Source organism: Stegastes partitus, unplaced genomic scaffold, assembly GCF_000690725.1.
Source record: "Stegastes partitus isolate 25-593 unplaced genomic scaffold, Stegastes_partitus-1.0.2 Scaffold152, whole genome shotgun sequence".
NCBI lineage: Eukaryota > Metazoa > Chordata > Actinopteri > Pomacentridae > Stegastes > Stegastes partitus.
The window spans coordinates 332,732-351,719 of NW_007577883.1; the positions used below are offsets into that span (position 1 = coordinate 332,732).

The 18,988-nt window shown below is 40.1% G+C and overlaps 1 protein-coding gene across 1 annotated transcript in view; it reads right to left on the bottom strand.

The window, feature by feature from the left end:
* Nucleotides 1–384: 384 nt before the first annotated feature.
* adgrb1a (adhesion G protein-coupled receptor B1a) overlaps nt 385–18,988 on the bottom strand; it is a 121,674-nt gene continuing 103,070 nt past the window's right edge. Inside the window, exons 24-31 of the mRNA XM_008279293.1 lie at nt 14,219–14,317; nt 9,294–9,465; nt 8,248–8,343; nt 8,107–8,146; nt 5,976–6,637; nt 4,450–4,485; nt 4,063–4,221; nt 385–997 (exon numbers count right to left, since the gene is read on the bottom strand). Of these exons, the coding sequence (XP_008277515.1) occupies nt 803–997; nt 4,063–4,221; nt 4,450–4,485; nt 5,976–6,637; nt 8,107–8,146; nt 8,248–8,343; nt 9,294–9,465; nt 14,219–14,317 (1,459 nt within the window). The 3' untranslated portion in view covers nt 385–802. The remainder of the gene's footprint in view (nt 998–4,062; nt 4,222–4,449; nt 4,486–5,975; nt 6,638–8,106; nt 8,147–8,247; nt 8,344–9,293; nt 9,466–14,218; nt 14,318–18,988) is intronic.

Genomic DNA, 18,988 nt, shown 5'->3' on the forward strand with positions numbered 1-18,988 from the left:
AGGTGTCCGTCGATGAGAAGGCAACCTGCCATTTTGGCTCAGGGTGATGTCTTCAGTTTTTTTCCTCACCCCCCCATGCTTGTCGCTGCGGGGCTGACACTGCCCCACGAGGATCAGACGGGATCAGGAGTTGGAGCCAAGAGGATTGGGGTGAGTTCTTGGGTGGGGAGGAAGGAATTGAGGGGCACGTGAGTGTATGTTTGGCAGTCTGCCTCCTCAAACCCTTGTTCATTTTTCTTTCTAAGACATATGTTGAAAAAGAAAGAAATCCAGAGGCATCTTGAGCTGCGTACAACATCAGCATTCATCAGGAAAAGAGAGAGCGGAACAGTAATGCAACAACACTCTCAAAAAAAAAAGAGACATAATCATGAATATTACATTGTAACCATTTAATACAGGGGTAAACATCGCATGATTACCTTTGCTATGCTGTTTATTACATGACTGTATGATGCACACATAGTAGCTTCACCTGCTACTTTGGCAATCGGTCTCCCATTTGAGCCAGCAGACCATATACAAGAAGATGACCAGTAGTTTGCGGACATCAAAACATCAAATGAAACAACATAGAAAGAGACACTTTGTTCCGGTTCTCTCTTTAATTGGTTTAACTGATTTTCTGATATTGTGAATCTCCTCTTCACCTTCCTTCCCTCTCACGGCCTCTCAGTGGGCTTCATCCAACCTTTGAGTAGAAGTACAGAGCAGGGCAGTGTGTGTGTGTGGGGTGTGTCTGCTTGTTTGTCTGAGAGCTCTGGAAAAAAAGGGAAGATGTGGTTTGTGAGGCCGGAATCTGTCACACCTCCGTCTGCAGGTCCATGATCTCCTGGCCCACAAGAGGAATGGTGGCACTGGTCTTCTCCCACTCCACCGTCTGCAGCTCCAGAGGGGAGGCTGCGACTGTCTCCAGGTCCTTCCTTACCCAGGATGGAGGGGAGTGGGTCTTCCGAATGCCCTCCCATGCCCTCTTACTTGGGGTCTGCTGTTTGTCCTGATAGGGAGAGGACATAAAGAAGAAGCGTGTTTGTTTGACATCTTCATTCAACCTGTGATGCATTTCAGTTATTCTGGCAGTCACGCTGTCCTTTTATCCACTTGTTTCCTACATATCAATTGAAAGAATAGTCTGACATATGCGAAAATTTGGTTTCTTGCAAAGAGTTAAATAGGAAAATCTCTCCTCTGTCTGAGTGAAGTATGTCAGAGCAATGGTAATTAAACTAGCTTAGCATATACACTTGAAACTGGTTTGTCTGGATCTTTCTAACGTTAAAATACAAACAACAACAACAACAAAAAACATCTATTCATACAGCTAAAGCTTACTAATGTATATGTTGTAATGGCAATGGTAAATGGCCTGTACTTACATAGCACTTTCTACCTTAGTGGTGCTCAAAGTGCTTTACAATGCGTTTCTCATTCACCCATTCACACACCAGTGGCGACAGAGCTGCCATGCAAGGTGCCTGCCTGCCATCGGGAACAACTTGGGGTTCAGTGTCTTGCCCAAGGACATTTGGGCATGCGAGGGGGCAGGGGATCAAAGAACCAACCTTGCGATCACTGGACAACCCGCTCTGCCACCTGCCACAGCCGCCCCAATTGTATCTCAATTGCTCTTCTGCACATTCTATTTTGGGCCTATTTCTGCCTCATTTTACAAATAATTTCTCATCACAGAACCATATATTTAATACATTTAAAAAAAGAACTAATTTATCTTCATGAAAATGTAGGATACTGAAGGTATAATTTCTTTTTTTTTTTTTAAGTTTATTTATTATCTTTTCATTTACTGCTGCACCCAGTTTGTGTACATATTATGATTTTGATGTTCTTATGGTGAATTCAATGCTATTATCAAAAAAAAAAAAATAATATCAATATAAACGGATTAGTGGAAAATTAGGTTATTACCTAAACAGCAATCGAGCCTATAAACATTCAATTTTATGTACTTGTAGGTTAAAATTTGCCAGTTATTTTAAAAATTGCATTTGACCTTAGTTTTGGTTATAGAGCAGCTAATCTCACATGAAGAAAAAAAGTAGACACTGCCATCCACTCACAAGTATGTAATATGAAAGGGCTGTTTTCTGTTGTGGAAAAGAAAACAAACAAAAATGTTGGGATTTGCGGATGAAGTTTATGAGATGACACTATTTGTCTATCTGTCTGCAGTGAAACACCTGCACCAGTTTCACTCTTTATGCAGAGCTAATCATCCCCCAGCTCCAGCTAGCAACGGAATATACAGCCATAAGAGGTCTCTTTTATCTTTCAGCAGGAAAGTGAATGCACATATTTTGAAAAAAGTCAAACAATGCCTATGATACCACGTTTGACAAATCCCATGACGTGAGCATAAACTTGCTGATTCAATCTAAAGTGGTACATGCACAAACTAGGAACTAATATGATTGAAATGGGTATATGACCGTGACTGAGGCACATCCTCAAAACACATCTTGTACCCACAATGGAAAAGTAGATCTCTCTGCCTCTTCCACTTTAGGCCACTTTTTAGGCCTGACTCCAAAGCTGTGAACAAACGGAGCTCAGGGGCTTTTGCAGCAGAAGGAAATGAAAATTATCTGCTGCCATGGAATGACTGCAGCTACAAAGCCAACATGGATTCCCTTTTGTGCCGGCTGTCTGTGACTTTGTTCAATACTAGCTGCCAACCAATCCGGTCCCAACCTAGTATCCCATGTTTAGCGAGGAAAAAGAAAGTGCGAGTCATTATTTTGCCAAGAATGAAAATAAGAAAGAATAACCTAGACTCCGACATAGCTAATAATGTCTTGACTCTCAACATGACATAATTAGCTTTCGAGAAGTTACTGACAGGCAGTTCAAGTTTTTGGTGTCACCTCTGTAGTCACGCTCGCTGAGATTATTGGGTATTGTGATACTGATCGCTTTTCACTGCAACAAACACAAGCAGTCATAAGTTAGTTGAGTCCCACGATAAATTCAGATTCATATTCAGCGGCTGAGGTAAGAAAGTTCCTCTGTGCTTATTTTACATCTAAATGTTACACAAGTATGTATAAGCAGGACTTGCTACGACTAGTTCCAGGCCAGTGTGCAACTTCAACCGGTGAACTGCGGGAACATGAAGGCCAGAGCGTATACACTGTGATAGAACTTCCCAGTGTAGCAGGACACATCTTTTCAGTTCCACTATTTTTGTGGGGGGGATTTGTCAGTGAGGCAAAGGGAAAGGTTTTAATTTGTTTTATGTTTTAAAACATGTCTGAAGGGTGTGGTGGGCTTTGAACTCATGGCAGTATAGTAAAGTTTGTTTATACTACAGATTTGTGATTTTGTGTTGAGAAAACCTGAGGCTATGATTAATATAAGAGTTTTAAATCAGACTTTATAGTGTTTTTTTTTAGTCCTAGTGACATCACAATATCAGATATTTGGTCATTGGCACCAAAGCCATTGCAATTCTAAGATTCCCCATGGCAAGTTTGATACCAAAAGTAATAAATCAAATACATTTTTTGTGTATTGGACATAAACTGACGTGCTTAAATAAGCTTGAGGCTCTGTTGATTCTAAATACTCTCTGATACTATTTGCATGCATGCCTTTGGTTGACTATAACCGCAATCAAACGCCAAATATCTTTACACAGATTCCCCAGCAACAGGTTCCACCCTCGCCATCCCACATGTTGTTGTTATTGTCCACTGTCTCCATATACAGAACCTTGACTACCCAGAGTACCATAGAAAAACATGTATTGTTACGTTTTTAGAATTTTGGCATCAATCCAACATCTGGAGCAACAGTGCGCATTTGGCCATGTTTCTCTTTTGTATGCCCACCCACACTTCTATCCCTGCATGCCCCAACAGCTAATTTGTTCTGGCACTGAAACTATAGGCATATAAAAAATGCAATCTTGGCTAAAATGGCTGCACTTACAATTAACAGGCAACTCCACTCAAGTGTGGTAATTTGTGCTAATCATAAGAGAAAGGAGAAACACTGGATATTGGGGAGGGGAGGGGCAGAACAGAATAAAGTTAAACTCTTTACACTCATGTTGGTCTTGTCGCTGCTGGCAGAGGACACACTCCATCTTTTGGCAGCTTTGGCGTCAACAGGTGGAGATTCTCTATCCTTGTCTGCACTGTGAATCTTCCTGTTCAGGTCCTGAAACATGTCCTGGTGGCGTTTCCGGGTGTGCATTATTTTCTACACAGGAACATTGCACGTTACGTACAAGGTAAACAGCACAGGCTACCATCAATCCTACTTCACCCCCCTTCACATTTAATGTCTCTAATTTCCACACTACAGTCACAGGGAAACTTTGAAAAATAAATGTATGCAAATATCTAGAGGTCTGAATAGCTAAGAGACATATCAGTTTTTTCGTCTAAGTCTAAAAAGCTCTGTAAGAATCAAAGAGACTAAAATTACCTCAAAGTCAAGCTCTGCATAGCGTGATTTTCGTCTCTGGGGGGAGATGAGACAGAGAGATTAAAGATGTGTCTTGATATTGTGTGCCTTGTGAGCACAAATGCTCAAGTGCTTCCTAAGTGTTTCATTGTGAAAGTCCACATGAGCCAGTCAAGAAAGGGTGTTTTTGGGACTCAGAGGAGAGCAGTGAGTCATGAGGGAGGAAACAAGGTTTGCTGCTGGTCATTCTGAACCCACTGGCACAAGTTTGCAGTTAACAGATTGTGACCGAATGACCTTTAAGTCTTCCGTCACAGAGTGGTGAAGGAAAACCTGACCTTCAGGCCGCTTGGTTGCTGTGGCAGCTGCCGCCTCACACAGCATTATGGAAGTGTGTTTTGCCTTGAAGCAAAAAGACACCAGCAGGCAGATGTCTGGGCCGCTGTGTGCTGATCGCTGTGTCGTCTCCTCCTGCTACTGCTGTCTGCACTCGGAGTTGAGTGAAAACTAACCTTTTCAAAGTTGCTGTCCTTACATGGGGCCAGAAAATGCTGAGATACTCTTTGTGATGAATGAAATAAGGGGTTTGGTGATTTATGTTTGGCGTCAAAGAGGGGATGACCTAAGCATGAAAGAAATGTAGAACAGTGCTTCTCTGTGAAGACCTAATTAATGATGCTTTTATTCTTTCTTATGGATGAACTTTCAGTTTAGTAATGTATGCCTCCATGGTTGATCACAGCTGTTCATCATTTCCCTGTTGTAAACATCGCATATGGCACAAAACATGCCACATAGATGACTTGAGAAGGCAATTATACAATATCATTTGTTCCTATAGTTTACTCTATGAATGACTGCAGTTCATGCAAAGTAACTGACAGCAAGCTCTCATGATATGTGACATCATTCAACAATAAGAAAAGAAATATAGCAATTAATGTGGAGTATTATTTAAACTTGAATGTTCCTGTATTGAGAAAGTGATAAGAAGATAGGATGAATAGAAAGTGATGTTTACCACACCATACTACCATAAATTCTCAAATAAAACTCAGGCTGGTGGGATTTTCTGAATTATATCACACATGATGAATTCTGCACAGCGTCCATTTCCACATCACTAAACCCATTAAAACAGCAAGAGTGAACAAATTCTTCAGTAAAACACTATTTCAGTTAAAAGAGAACAGAGTTGTTTGTATGGTCTGACTGTTGTTGTTCAGATGGGATTGGTAATGTGTAAATTTACATAATTCTGAATTTATCAAGAAAATGAGTAAATGGTTGAAGAACAGAACTGGTACTAACAGCAAAACCCATCAACAGCAAATTAAAACACAAGCAGGTCAGAAAAATAAACAAAGATATCATAAAATGTATTCATAACTCAGAAAAAAATATTGTGTGTAAGCTAGGCCTTGTTATTTTAGGAGTGAGGAAAATCACACAAGATTTGAGAATTTATGACATGTCATACAAAAATATGAGGTATGGGGCTGATAATTCTTTACAGTAACAAGTATATGCTAAACACTTGGTCTTACCTCCAATGAGCTCATGGACAGTGTGGAGACCGTCTCACTCTTTGACATCACTCCGGAGTTTCCAGATTCTCCGCCATCACACATGCTGTTGGCCACCTGGGAGTCTCTGGACATGTTCTGCAGGTTGTGTGCAGGTGAGTCTCTGTCAGAGCATGACACACTGACCTGGTCAGCAGGCAGGCTCTTAAGCCCAAAGCCAGGTACAGGCTCTCCGCTGGCGGGGTTAGCCAAATGGATGAGCCTGGTCTGAGGAAGTTGCTCAATGCCGATGTTATACTTGGCTGTCTGCTCCTCCTTGCCCTTGGCCGGTTTCAGGGTGCCTGTGTTGTTTGTTGGTAGGATGACGTACCCTGGGCCTTTGCCAGTGCCCTCAGAGCTGCTACCCTCACCATTCCCTCGAGGAAGATCTCCATCCAGCTGCTTGAAGAGCTCGCCATCGCAGATGTAGATGGATTTAGCGCCTGGCAGCTCAGTGCTGATTCCCTTGGTGGCGCCTTTCTCCCTGCGCAGCGTCAGAGTGTGGCTGGTGTAGTCAGCCACATTCTGGAGGTGAACCTTAGCCATGCTGGCTGGCATGGTGTTGAAGTTAGAACCCTTCTGAAGAGTGAGGGTCCCAGAGGAGGCCTTTTCCTCCCCCTGGAGGGATGACCGCTTCATAGTGCCTGGGCACAACAGAAATGCAGAAAAGTCATTGGACATGGCTCGATTTGCACATCTGGGGTTGCTGGGACAAAAACTAGCAGTGGGACATAATATATCCTTCAGTATTCATGTAAAGACATTGAAAAGATTTGATTTACACTATGTGAAAGTAGATTTTGATACAGGACTTTTCAAAAGACATGGCCTCATATTTATTAACACTTTTGTTGGTTTTTCTTGCAATTTTTCACCCATCTGCATTTGCATGTACATAAAATAACTACAGGTGAGTGTATTGTTTTTGGCTTATTCAGAGAATAATGTACTTTAAATCAATGAGGTTCATAATATTTTTATATTGATCCAACTTTGGCATAAAACAGTCCAGTTCATAGAACTGCAATTTTTCCTATACACAGGGATAGTGGTGGGTTGTTGCCATAGTATGAAGGATATTGCAAAATCTCCAAAGGATGACCATATCGTAATATCTCAACATTATGTATTACTATACTCGTGCTTTAATGCAAAGTTCTACATGTCACTTTTAAGGTTGTGTAGGTTTTGGTGACAATCAAGACAAATTGTAAGCAGAGAATATCAAGCAGCATCACTTTAACACACACACACACACACACACACACATTGGCCAAAGCATACTGAGTGGTCTTACAGACCAAACTGCAAATATCACACAAACTGTTCTCGTGAGTTGTATATTTGTAAAAATATCAAAACTTTCACAGAATCATGGTTGACATCGGTCTTGGCTTGACCTTGTGGCCAAATCTCATTTGACCATAACAAATGCTGGCTTGTGGCAGCATGCATATCCCATATAATGTCCAGGCTTCTAAACAACATCAGACAACGCTCCATTTTAAATTTCAAATGATCATTCGCTATGGCCCCTCCTCCTACTTGACACATACAAAGAAAAAAAAAAAACTATCATCGCTCTCTGTTCGTTTCTGTCTTTTCTCGATTGGGCCTGTCTGTCTCAATAGCTTTTCTGCTCCAGATGCTTTTCTTGATATCCTGTCTCAAGAGATAATCAGATTTTCACTCCCAGTGGATTTCAGAGCCAGTATCTGATACAGCACTGTCGGGAGGGACTTAATTATACAGCGGTAGTATAGAAGAGACTCAGACAGCCCTATTTATCTGCATATAACTGCTCAGTACACGTTCATCCCAGTCCCATCAGCATGGGCTAAACGGCGCTATGCAGCAGGAACGTGCTGCATCTCTTGTCAAAACATTTCCTTGGCAAAGGGAGGATGCTGTGATCTTGATTGTACGACACAAGTGCAGAAATGAAGGGGAACATGCTTCACATCTGTTCCGACAACGCTGAGGAATTTGAAGTAGTCGAAAAACAGAAAGGAGGCACAAAGAGACATCTGTAGCTTCTGAGCAGCAGTCTCTAAAGTCAAATCAAATACACACACAAACACAAAATCAAACACACTCAAAACTGGGAGCTTACCTGATCTGCAAGCCATATCCACATCCTTTTCAAAGTCAGTCTGAGGGCAGAAAACAATAAATATTCTATTAACTGCACACACCCTGGCAATACGTAACAATAAATCCTGAAAGGTAAAAATAAACGGATGTCTCTTCATACCATGAGCTGAGCATGGCCATTCTGGAAAGAGCCTCCTGAATCTCCATTAGTGTCTTCCTGCCGGTCCACCACCCGACACTTCACTGCCTCCTGAACCTGCAGCAAACCATGAGAGCGCAGATTACAGTCTCAGTCCAGATAGGATATATATACGCATATCAATTCACAGAAACAGAGTGAGTGGCCTTTTATAAACAAAGGTGAATGTCTACAGCCTTTGGAGCAGCATGATGTTCATTTAACCTCAAAATACAATTGCGCCAAATTATTTTGTTCTACTGATGAAATGGTGCTGTATAATCATACATGATACTGAAGTTACCTACATGTCTAAGAGGTTCACAAGTAGTACGGGTAAAAATATCTAGAGTAGAAGTTTATCCCGAGGACAGCAACAAGGGCCGTAGGTCACAGGGTTCTTTAAATTCACAGGGTTCATAAACAAGAAGCATCAATATGCTTACTGGTGACGCTAGAGGCAAGGTCACAAACATTGTAAAACAGAGAAAAAAATCATACCCCGTGAACATGAATGTGCTCAGTAATTTGTACTGGAATCAGTCTGTTAGACTACGATGTTTTTGGATACTTCTTGTGGACAGTAGGGACCACTAGGCAAATGAGTTTGACTGAGAAATGTTAGGGTTGGCAAGAAAACACATTCTAAGGACTTAGATAATAGTGCTCTTCAGTGTTCAAGGACCACCATGACTTTGCTGATCAGGGGTTAATTTGGGCTGATGGAGGTGGTACATGTAAATGTGGGGATATTTAGAATCACCCTCTGTATTTAAACCAAATTTCCTGCCAATCTGGCAACCAGTTCTAAAACTATCCTGTTGTGAACCACTGAATGAACAGACCTACCAATGGAGCCAGTCACATGCTGTGGGTAAAACTGCAATTTTGTAATTCTGACACAGTGAAGTTCTTTTTGAAGAACGGATCCGCTCTGCACAGTGTTAACCAAAAGAGTTTCAACTGAATTCCACATCACGACACAAAGAATCTCAATGGACAATGTATACAGTGTTTCCAAAAGGTACCTCTCTGCGCAGGATGCAGTGCACCATGACAATGACAAAGCCTTCTAGGGAATCAAAAACAGCAAAAAGGATCTGGAAGAGTGCAGAACGCCGGTCAGTGATGGCCAGGACAGCTGACATCCATGTGAGGGCCAGGAGAGGCAAAACCACACAGGAGCTCCACAGTGATGCCCTGCAGGACGGGAGGGGAACCACAGTCAAGGATAGCAGTCATAAACCTTTGTCAACATGGAACACAGGGCAGGACTACAACAGTTCTTGAAAATTATGCTGTAAGACAGTTCATATTTTCTTCTATACAAAACAATTCTAAGAGATAAACTGGATTTCTTTGTCCTTTGTTACAGCAAAACATGAGTGTAATGCTTGACACGATCTTGTTGCCCTTTATTAACTGTCCCCCCTCTTAGCATAGTATTAGCAGCCTTCAACTCTAACCATGCATAAATACATAACATCACAACAAATAATTATGTTACTCTCACAAACAGAAACATACATCCATTATCTGCAGATATATATGTTTGTAATTCACATATATTACATGCATGTATGTTTAAAATGGTTCAGTCAAACCATAGAGGATCTAGTGCCACAGGAAAGAGAGGGGGGGAGCAAGGGTGAGCAGTGGAGAAAAATCAAGTGTAATGAGGCTGAAACAGAATGTAAAGACAAACAGAAGAGGCAGAACAGAAGAGGACAGACAGAGAAAGAGTCTGAAGAAGTGTTATTCCTGTTCTTTTAGCTCCCACTTTGCTGTTCTTATTGTGTTCAAACTCATTCCATTTGATTTTAATCTGAGCAACAGGACCAAACAAGAACAATAACTATCCTCAGAGTGACTGTCGTGAAGTTATTTTCCATTCAGATCCTCCTTACTTAACACATCCAGCAGGTTTAGTTTTAGCTATAGCACATTCCAGAGGTGGAAAAAACAGCAGTTTTACACCTTTATCCAAGTAAACAACATGGTGCATGTAGCAACAACTTTGGAAATTTGTCTGTCATGAAGAAATGGCACATTTACATCTTCACAGCACTAATTCCATCAGTATAACAAGTCATACTGACCACGTTTCCGCTCAGAATTGGTCTTCTCATTCACTCCGTATTATTTTTTTGATCAGTGTCGAGCTGCCATTAACAAAACATTGTGAAGGTGTTTCAGATCAGAAGCATGACCAGAGATGGTTTATGGCTATAGAGCTGTGTGAATATTGTTAATATTTATATTTATCTGTAAACAAAGTGTTTAGTTTCACTGACACAAACTTTACAAAAAAAGAAAAAAGAAAATAAACAACTAAAAAACTGTGAAGTAGAAGTGACTAGAATTAATTAGTGACACCAAAATACAGCGCTGCTGACAAACATAAATTCTGAGTCTGTTGATTCTATTTTTTCACTGATAGAATTGTCACTATAGGACATACATAAGGCCTGTCTCTAATATAATCCCCATTCTCTCTTCAATGAAGACCACTAGTTGGGGATATACATCATCACTGTTTCATAAAGCAATAACATGTATTTCATCATTGCTTGTCTAATTTACCGTCAGTATTGCAAAGGATCACATAAGCTGAGACATGGTGTTTCATGTTACATTAAAGTGGCAGAAAATACCATGTTCTGCCTTAAACTGTCTATATCAACATCCAGATATTAATTTGATTAAGGTATTCGACAGGTGGACATACGGTTCCTGCAAGAAATTAAGAAATTACTTAACAATCTTAACAAAGCATGCAGTACCAGAGAATTAATTGGGTGAGGAGGACATCTGTCCATCAAGGATGTCTTATTCTTACATACAATATTCTCACCGACAAGACACGGTGAGTTTTATGAAATTAAAATAAAGCTTTTGTCGCCAACTGTTTTGTTCAAATGGTATTGTGTTCAATACAGATGGCAATTTCCTAAACTCATTTTCTACTTTTTATTTAAAAAAACAAAAAAACTGTGTAACAAAAGGAAAACCACAAAGAAGCATCATAAAAATGTTGTAATTCGTAACTTAATGTGCTCGGTTACTTTCCACCTCTGGTATGAAATTGGCTTATCCCAGTGACTAGAGTACATAGTTTGATGTTGACCATCCTTTTCCTTTTATTCACCGCAATATGTGAAGCCTTTTCCACCCTGCCCAAAGTAACACTATAGACAACAAAACCATAACATCAACAATAATGTTAGTTTGAAATCTGTAAAAGTTTGGTACAGCCTTCAAGATAGTTTAATGGCTGAAACCCACCAAATGGGTAATTCTAGGTACGTTCAGCCCTCAGCTTGTTTACCATACTCACCAGTTTTAATCCAAAATGTAATTAAAAAAAAAAATTATTTGACCGACAAATTTCTTAATTTGCTGGGGTTACTGTTCTTCTTGACAACTTCAGGTTTAATTAAACTCATTACAATGCATTTGATCACCCAGTAGCACCCACGTGGTATTAGACAAGCTGTTAGAAGCTGTTGTCATGATTCGGTCAACCTTTCAGCAGCAGTCTGCACTTTTGGCTGATTACACTTCACTTGGCATCAGAAACTAGTGAAACATGTCAACACAAGCATGAAATGATGTTGGCTGGGCCAGACAAAAAATCAATACAACACCTGGCATTTATAATTCATAATTGACGCTCACATGTGATTGTAAACCAGGAACTCAAACTAACACTATTATTTGAATATTTCAACGTGTACACAGGTGTGCTGGGGTCTGTGCATTATATTTAAGAAGATACTCTGTTGTGAACATAAATAAATAATGCACAGGAGTAAAACCAAATCAGAAATAAAAATGGCAGGAATAGGATGGGATGAGGTTGGCAACGCTAGAAGTTATTGGGACTAGAAACAACATCATAATTTTTAGATTTGTTGTTTTAAGATACATCGATATCACTTATAAAGAAACTCTGTATTCAGCAATTGAAACAGGAGTGAGGCAGGATCAAGTGGAACAGTGACAGAACCAGGACGGAACGAGGCTGGCAACAACACAAGCTATGGGTACATGATAACACCGGATTCCTTGCACATTGAAAATGTTGGTGTTGTATTTAAAACTACCCATACTATTAGAAAAGTAGTCTGTGGTCAGCATGGGAAGTATGTATATAGGTAGCACTCAAGAGTAAAACAAAACCTCATCTGAAGTGGCAGGATTGGGGCGGGACGAGGTCAGTGATGGCAGAACTGTTATGGAGCTGAAAATCCATTCATGTTTTAACATGCAAATTTGTTGCATATCATAGATCTATACATTTTATTCAGGAATATATCACATTAGGGACAGATAATATACCTCCACAAGGAAAGGATGGGGACAGGGCCAAGTTGACAACAACAGAAGCCATGACACCACGATCAGAAAGAAAACAGAATTGGTATACTTTAAAATGTTACCTTTGTTTAAGAGCTACAAATTTCATTTAGCTAGAATAGCTGTACAAATAAATGCATATGTGTTAAACAGATTAGGTGTACATGTAAGGGAATGAGAACATATACAGTATGGATCAAACATTTGTACCCATCCACTTTTTCCTAATTTTTGCTATTTTTACAGTGTACAAAAAAAAAAAAGAAAAAAGGAGGGCATCAAAGTTGACACTCAGTAAGAAAACATGGAAACAGGATTTTAAAAAATAAATAAATTTTGACTCATTAAAGTATCATTAAACTATTTTAACTAGCTTCATGAGGCTGTTTCCAGTTAACAGATTAGCCTCATCAAAAGTCCACCTATGAATTTTTTGCCTTTTTTAAGTGTTTGATCAGCTGTGTTGTGCCATAGTGGTGTTGGCAAACAGCAAACAGCTCGAGTCTACTAATGAAGCACATGTGTAAGTTGAATAAATAGGATCTGTTCCCCCATGTTCTGTTGAAAATTGGATGTTCCAAATGTTCAATTCTCTTTGTCATTTGTCTTTTCTCACACTGTAAAAATCCCTTGACTCTCAATGTCAACGTCATCACTACTCTTATCCAACAATGTATCTGCCCATATTCTCCAATCCAATCTACACCTAGACCCAGTTTTTTATTTATTTTTTAAACTCATTTTTAATTTATTAAGATTCTGTCTGCCTTTCAGTCCTTTAACTGTTCTTTAATTGTGTGTCTCTCCTCATCCTGATCTGCACCTTGTCCTGGTTGTTCAGTCAGCTACCTGCTAATTTGTACGACCAGTGTCTGGACTCAGGGTCGGTCTTGTCCCTTTTTTGCTACCTTCATATGGGACTCTAACCTATTTTTTTTAAGTGTGCTTATATTTCTGAAATAAATTATTCTCCTTTTTGAACTGTAGTAATCCATATTAGAAAGTAGCTATTTCGTGGCTGTAGTTGCAGATTGTAGCAGACAGCAACACATGCTGCAAAACAGGCATAGACAACTGCACAGCTAATTTCTGTCATTCTAATCAGAGTCTGTTGGCACAATAGCTCGAAACAGAAAATTATGGCTTGGATCGAAAAATAATGAAAATGATCTCTAGGCACTCAGATCACAGCAAAACACACAAACTGACACAAAAAAACGTGTATGACTTTCCTCCCTGCATACATAGCCATGGCCTCCTCAGTATCTGTTCTAATCAGCTTTGTGACTCAGATTACCTCTTAAAAGAGAAGCATACACACACACATACTCACTCTAATTCAATCATCAAGCACATAAGCATCGTTATTTACATAGATATAGTTCAGACAGTTTGTTTTCAGGAGCAGCACACAAGCTTCAAGAGCCTCTTAATATTGAGTGAGATCTTCCCTGCCAGGGCACCAGGGAGAAGAAAAAATGACAGAGGGATAAAGGACAGAGAACCAATCAAGTGAGGGAGGAGAAGGGAGTTGTACAGTAAAGGAGAGAACAGAGGTAAGAAGAGTTAAGGAAAAATAATTAGCGGGACTAACATGGCGTTACTGGTAGCTGTGGTGGAAACGTCAGCCGAAGAGATAACTCCGCACTTGGCACATTTGAGCGTCATATTGTACAGTGGCACTGTCATCTGACTGCAAAGTCAAATTAACACGCTGTAACATACACAAACAGATACAAATGCACCTACACACAGACTTGCACAGATGCACGTGCGCATTAACAGTCTCTCTCTCTCTCTCTCTCTCTCTCTCTCTCTCTCTCACACACACACACACACACACACACACACACACACACGCACACACAAAGTGAGTCACAGTGTTCTCGCACAATCTCTCTCTCAGGGCTACGGTCCAGCCTGGAGTTTGGTGTGTGTTCTGGGGTTTACCTGTGTGTGACTCATGGGGACAGGGGAGATGTGGCCGACGTATTATTGGATTTTTTGCATTGCACATGGAGACTGTCATAAATGACTAGTTTGATGGCTTGACCAAACTGGGACACCTCAGTGAGTTCTCAGTATTTCACCAATCCAACTATTTATCTGCTGGTAATCCAAAGAAGCTTCATCTAAACGCCTAGTTTCATGCAAGGTTTACATTTCTGCTGCTCTGACAATGACAATGTGCCTCACACTTGGTCATCTCTGTCTCTGCTGCTGGCTTATTACAAGTTATTCCAACCTCTACTGCAAAGGTTTACACACACAGACACATCTCAAAGCTTCACTCTCACAAGTCCACATACACATGTGCAAGTAACAGACACCAAATCACTGTTCACAAAAGAGAAAAAAATCCATCCTCAGTTGTGAGTTAAGTGTCTCACAATATCATTGCTTTCAGGTTCATACAAGACCATAATATCCATCCATCCATCCATTATCTATACACCGCTTAATCCTCACTCGGGTCACAGGGGGTTGGAGTCTATCCCAGCTGACTCAGGGTGAAGGAAGATGACACCCTGGACAGGTCGCCAGTCTATCACAGGGCCAAGACCTAATATATAACAAGCAATTGAACCATCAGTAAATTATATATGTACTCACTACAAGTGGTTCTGTCGAAAAATACAGCTGTGAATATGATAAATAGTCTAAGGTCATGGAAGAAAAAGTCCCGTTCATTTCACATTTTCTGCATTCTGTAAGTACTGCCAAGTACTGCCAGCTGAATTGTTGAGTCTGAGCAATCAAAGGCCATCCTGTGTCTAAAACTTATAAAAAACAAAGAAGCAAACAAACCAGAAAAAAGCTATGGTATGGAACAACTCAGGTTGTATTTTGTAGTCCTGACCATTCATTCTGTAGGCCAGGGTGACATTGCTATAAATAGGACCAACAGAGCATGAGTGGCCAGACAATCAGGCAGACTTTCTCTTACAAATCAGCTTGACTAACATGGATTTCTTGCCCTGTCTGACTTACTTCTAGGGCTGTGTCAGCATAACTAATGGAAGCACAGGCCAGAGATCAGGTGGAAATTCAAAAAGAGAGAAGTCTGGTTTATTGAAGAAAAAAGAAATGAAATCAATATTGTTTTTTGAACACTGCTTAAACTAAATGGAAATTGAAGTGCCTGTTAAGCTGTTTTGGCAGTGATCAAAAGAGATCACACTTCAGAGAAACCTTATCTTCATCACGTTAAAAGATTCTGGAAACATTTTGACTTTGGCAAATGCTGTCCGATGTTTCCTTTCCTGCATTACGTACATTCTATAGCTCTGAATTGTTTGCATGACTAGCATCTTCACTTTGGCTGATGTGGCTGACACACAAGGACAAAATGATGTTTCTTGCCATTTCATTAAAATAAAACTTCCACCTAGGTATGCCCCACCTCCTCCCTCAGTAGACACACACACTTTGTAACTAACCAGTAATTGAAGTGAATTTGCTAAAATCCCCAGATACCTCACTGCCTTTTTTTCTTGAGTCACCCTTTATGCTTCCTCAATGTCACTCTCAAGTAAAGAAATTGTTGAATATATAGGGGGCCTGACACTAAAAGCTGATGTTTACTATTGATTTTCTAGATCACTGAAGCATTCCCTGTTTCCAAATTCCATTATAGCTACTAGGAATAGCTCAGTGGGATGCCATGTTGTCTGTGCCAGAGTTGTTTTCAAAGACAAAACAAAACTGTAAAATGGACCAGATAGTAATCACTGAATACTGATGTTGCTTTTAATGAGTTCACTAAAGAATATAATATTGATTTTCTATATGTATTACCACCAGTATAAACTTAATAAAAAAGATTAAGTCAAGGTATCAACACCAAGAAAATACATCACTTTAATTTCCTTCCAACACCCAAAGGTTCCAAAGACTACCCACAACATTTAAAACTCTGTATATCTCTCCACTGTTGCCATTCGACAAAGACTGACTACAACGCCTGAGATATTGACAAGTAATAACAAACTAATCTGTTACCATACGGCCTCTTGCTAAACAACAATTAGAGCTGAGGAGCTGAGGGAATCAATTTTTGTAGCCTCTGGACGCCCGGATTAAAAATCACATAATGGAAGAAATTCAATTTCAAGTAAAAGGGCAATACAGCCGCTAAATGTACACTGCAGGCAGTGATATTAAAAAGCAATCAACACTTCTGAAATACCACATTTTCCTGGACTTAAGGACCAAGAGGCAAAAGCTGGGTGGTTGGGTGGGTGGGGTGAGATGCGTTAAGTTAAGTAAATAAATAAATCTCCAGTATGGACAAACATCACAATGTTAATCCGTCAGTCAAACATTAGCGTTCATCTATACACTTTACAGGATGTCAAATGGAACACTCGGCTAAGACAAACAGAAAAAAAACAAAAAAAAACGCTTTCATCTAAAAGCCTAATGTTTGATTATCCACTATTACAACCTGTAAATACACAGGCTTGATGACTGAGACCATTTAAGCGTTTGTTAAAGAGGAAGCAAACTCCAGTGCTGGTTTGGATTGGGTCTCTCTTGTCTTGTTTTAATTTTCTCAGTGAATTAGCCTTTAATTTTCGGGGGAATGGAGGCTCAGCAGTGAGGTCTGTCTCCAAAGTGCGAGCCGACCTGCGTGCTGCAGATGCTGCTGTGCACTTAATTAGATTTTGCACAAATTAATTAGCTTCATTAAAGATGTTTTGCATTTGATCCTTGAGAAACGTATACCGGAGAGGGATGGAGGGTGGTGTGGGGTCATCAAAAGACAGAGAAACATTAGACAACCTTCTTTTCTGTTTTTTCTTGTTCACCACACAGCTACAAAGAGCAATGGCATGGCATGACAAGGTCAGTACCTCAGCATTTCAAACCAGTCAGATTACATCCAGACAGCTTAACCAATAATCAATAGGCCTGAGCAGCCTCAACATGCTGCATTCACAATTTGTATGTGTATTCTCAACCATGAAAACGCCTGAGGGAAGTGGTTTTCTATTGCGTGTAGTTCATACCAAAAATAAAGGATGAAATATTAAAATGACATGATCCAAAGTAGAGAGTCAATGAAAATAGAAACTGATAAATTAGTTATGTTTTAACTTGTTTTGATGACGATATGATTGGATGAAAACAGGCCACTATGTAATTTACAGCTGGGCTCACCACTTAGCTTTTACATTTGCACTAGTGTGGGTATTTACTATTGTATATATAAACTGGCCACTACCTTTGTCTACTGCCTGGTTGATGTAGCTAGTCTTACACAAGGTAAGGTGTGTATGGAGTCAACAAGAAGTCAGCTAGCTCATGCCAGAAGGTGTATACAATTCTCATCTGGCTCTGCCGTAGAGGAACTCTCGGGAGCATGCTGTATTGGCCCAAATATCCAGAAGTGCTAAGAAGTGCAAGGGGACCTCTCTGTGTTTATGCCTGGTGAGCAACTTTCATTAACGAATGGTGCGACACTTTGGAAAGCAGCATCCAGGTGACCTCAACATATCCAGCAAGACAACGGTAAAGGAGAAGATTTGCATTTAAAACCAGAGACCATCTTTTCCTCCCAGTTCATCAGTGTCCCCATCACTAGTATCTCCTGTTGTCATGTCACCTAATTAGGTCCAATCAAGACTGACATGTGATTAAAAGCTCTATAAAAACTAGCAAGTGGACGTTAACTTAATATTACTGTGTCACACAACTGAACTTAGCATCAGGTTAAATAAAATAATATTATATTTGCACACAGCTAAATAATGACACAAAATAGACTGGGGGAAACAAGGGGAAACTGACTGCCAGGTATTCATTTTTGACATTGCCATTCGCAATATAAAAGCAAGGCTAATAAATTAAAGCTGCAATCTCACCAGTTTTCACCGTCAGTCTGTGTTTCTGAGTTACTCCATAAGTCACAGAATATGAAAAAGCAGATGCCATTTTGACTACTACATTAATGTGGCACACACGCATTCCCATAACATTAAGGAGAACAGAAATTATTATTATTACTGCTCTGCAACTGGCATGTGTTATTAAAAAAAATAAAAAAATAAAAATTCTCTAAAAGCATTCCAGAAATTGTCAGAGCCTGAGGCAGTATTGTGTTATGTTCTACCCAGCTAACAGGAGAAAGCATAAATTGCAAGATCTAGTGAAATAGTGAGGTGAATAGGCAGGAAGTAATACTAAGCCAATCAGAGGTGATTGCTACGGGATTCAGCAGGTTTGGTGATGGGCAGGGCTGGTAGCCATACATTAAGAAGAGGGTGGGATGGGCACATATTTTTTACCCAATCACTGATGACATGGGAGGGGGCTTCTGACACTGATGTGTTCCTGATTGGAGAGCCCTGAGTGAGAGAGA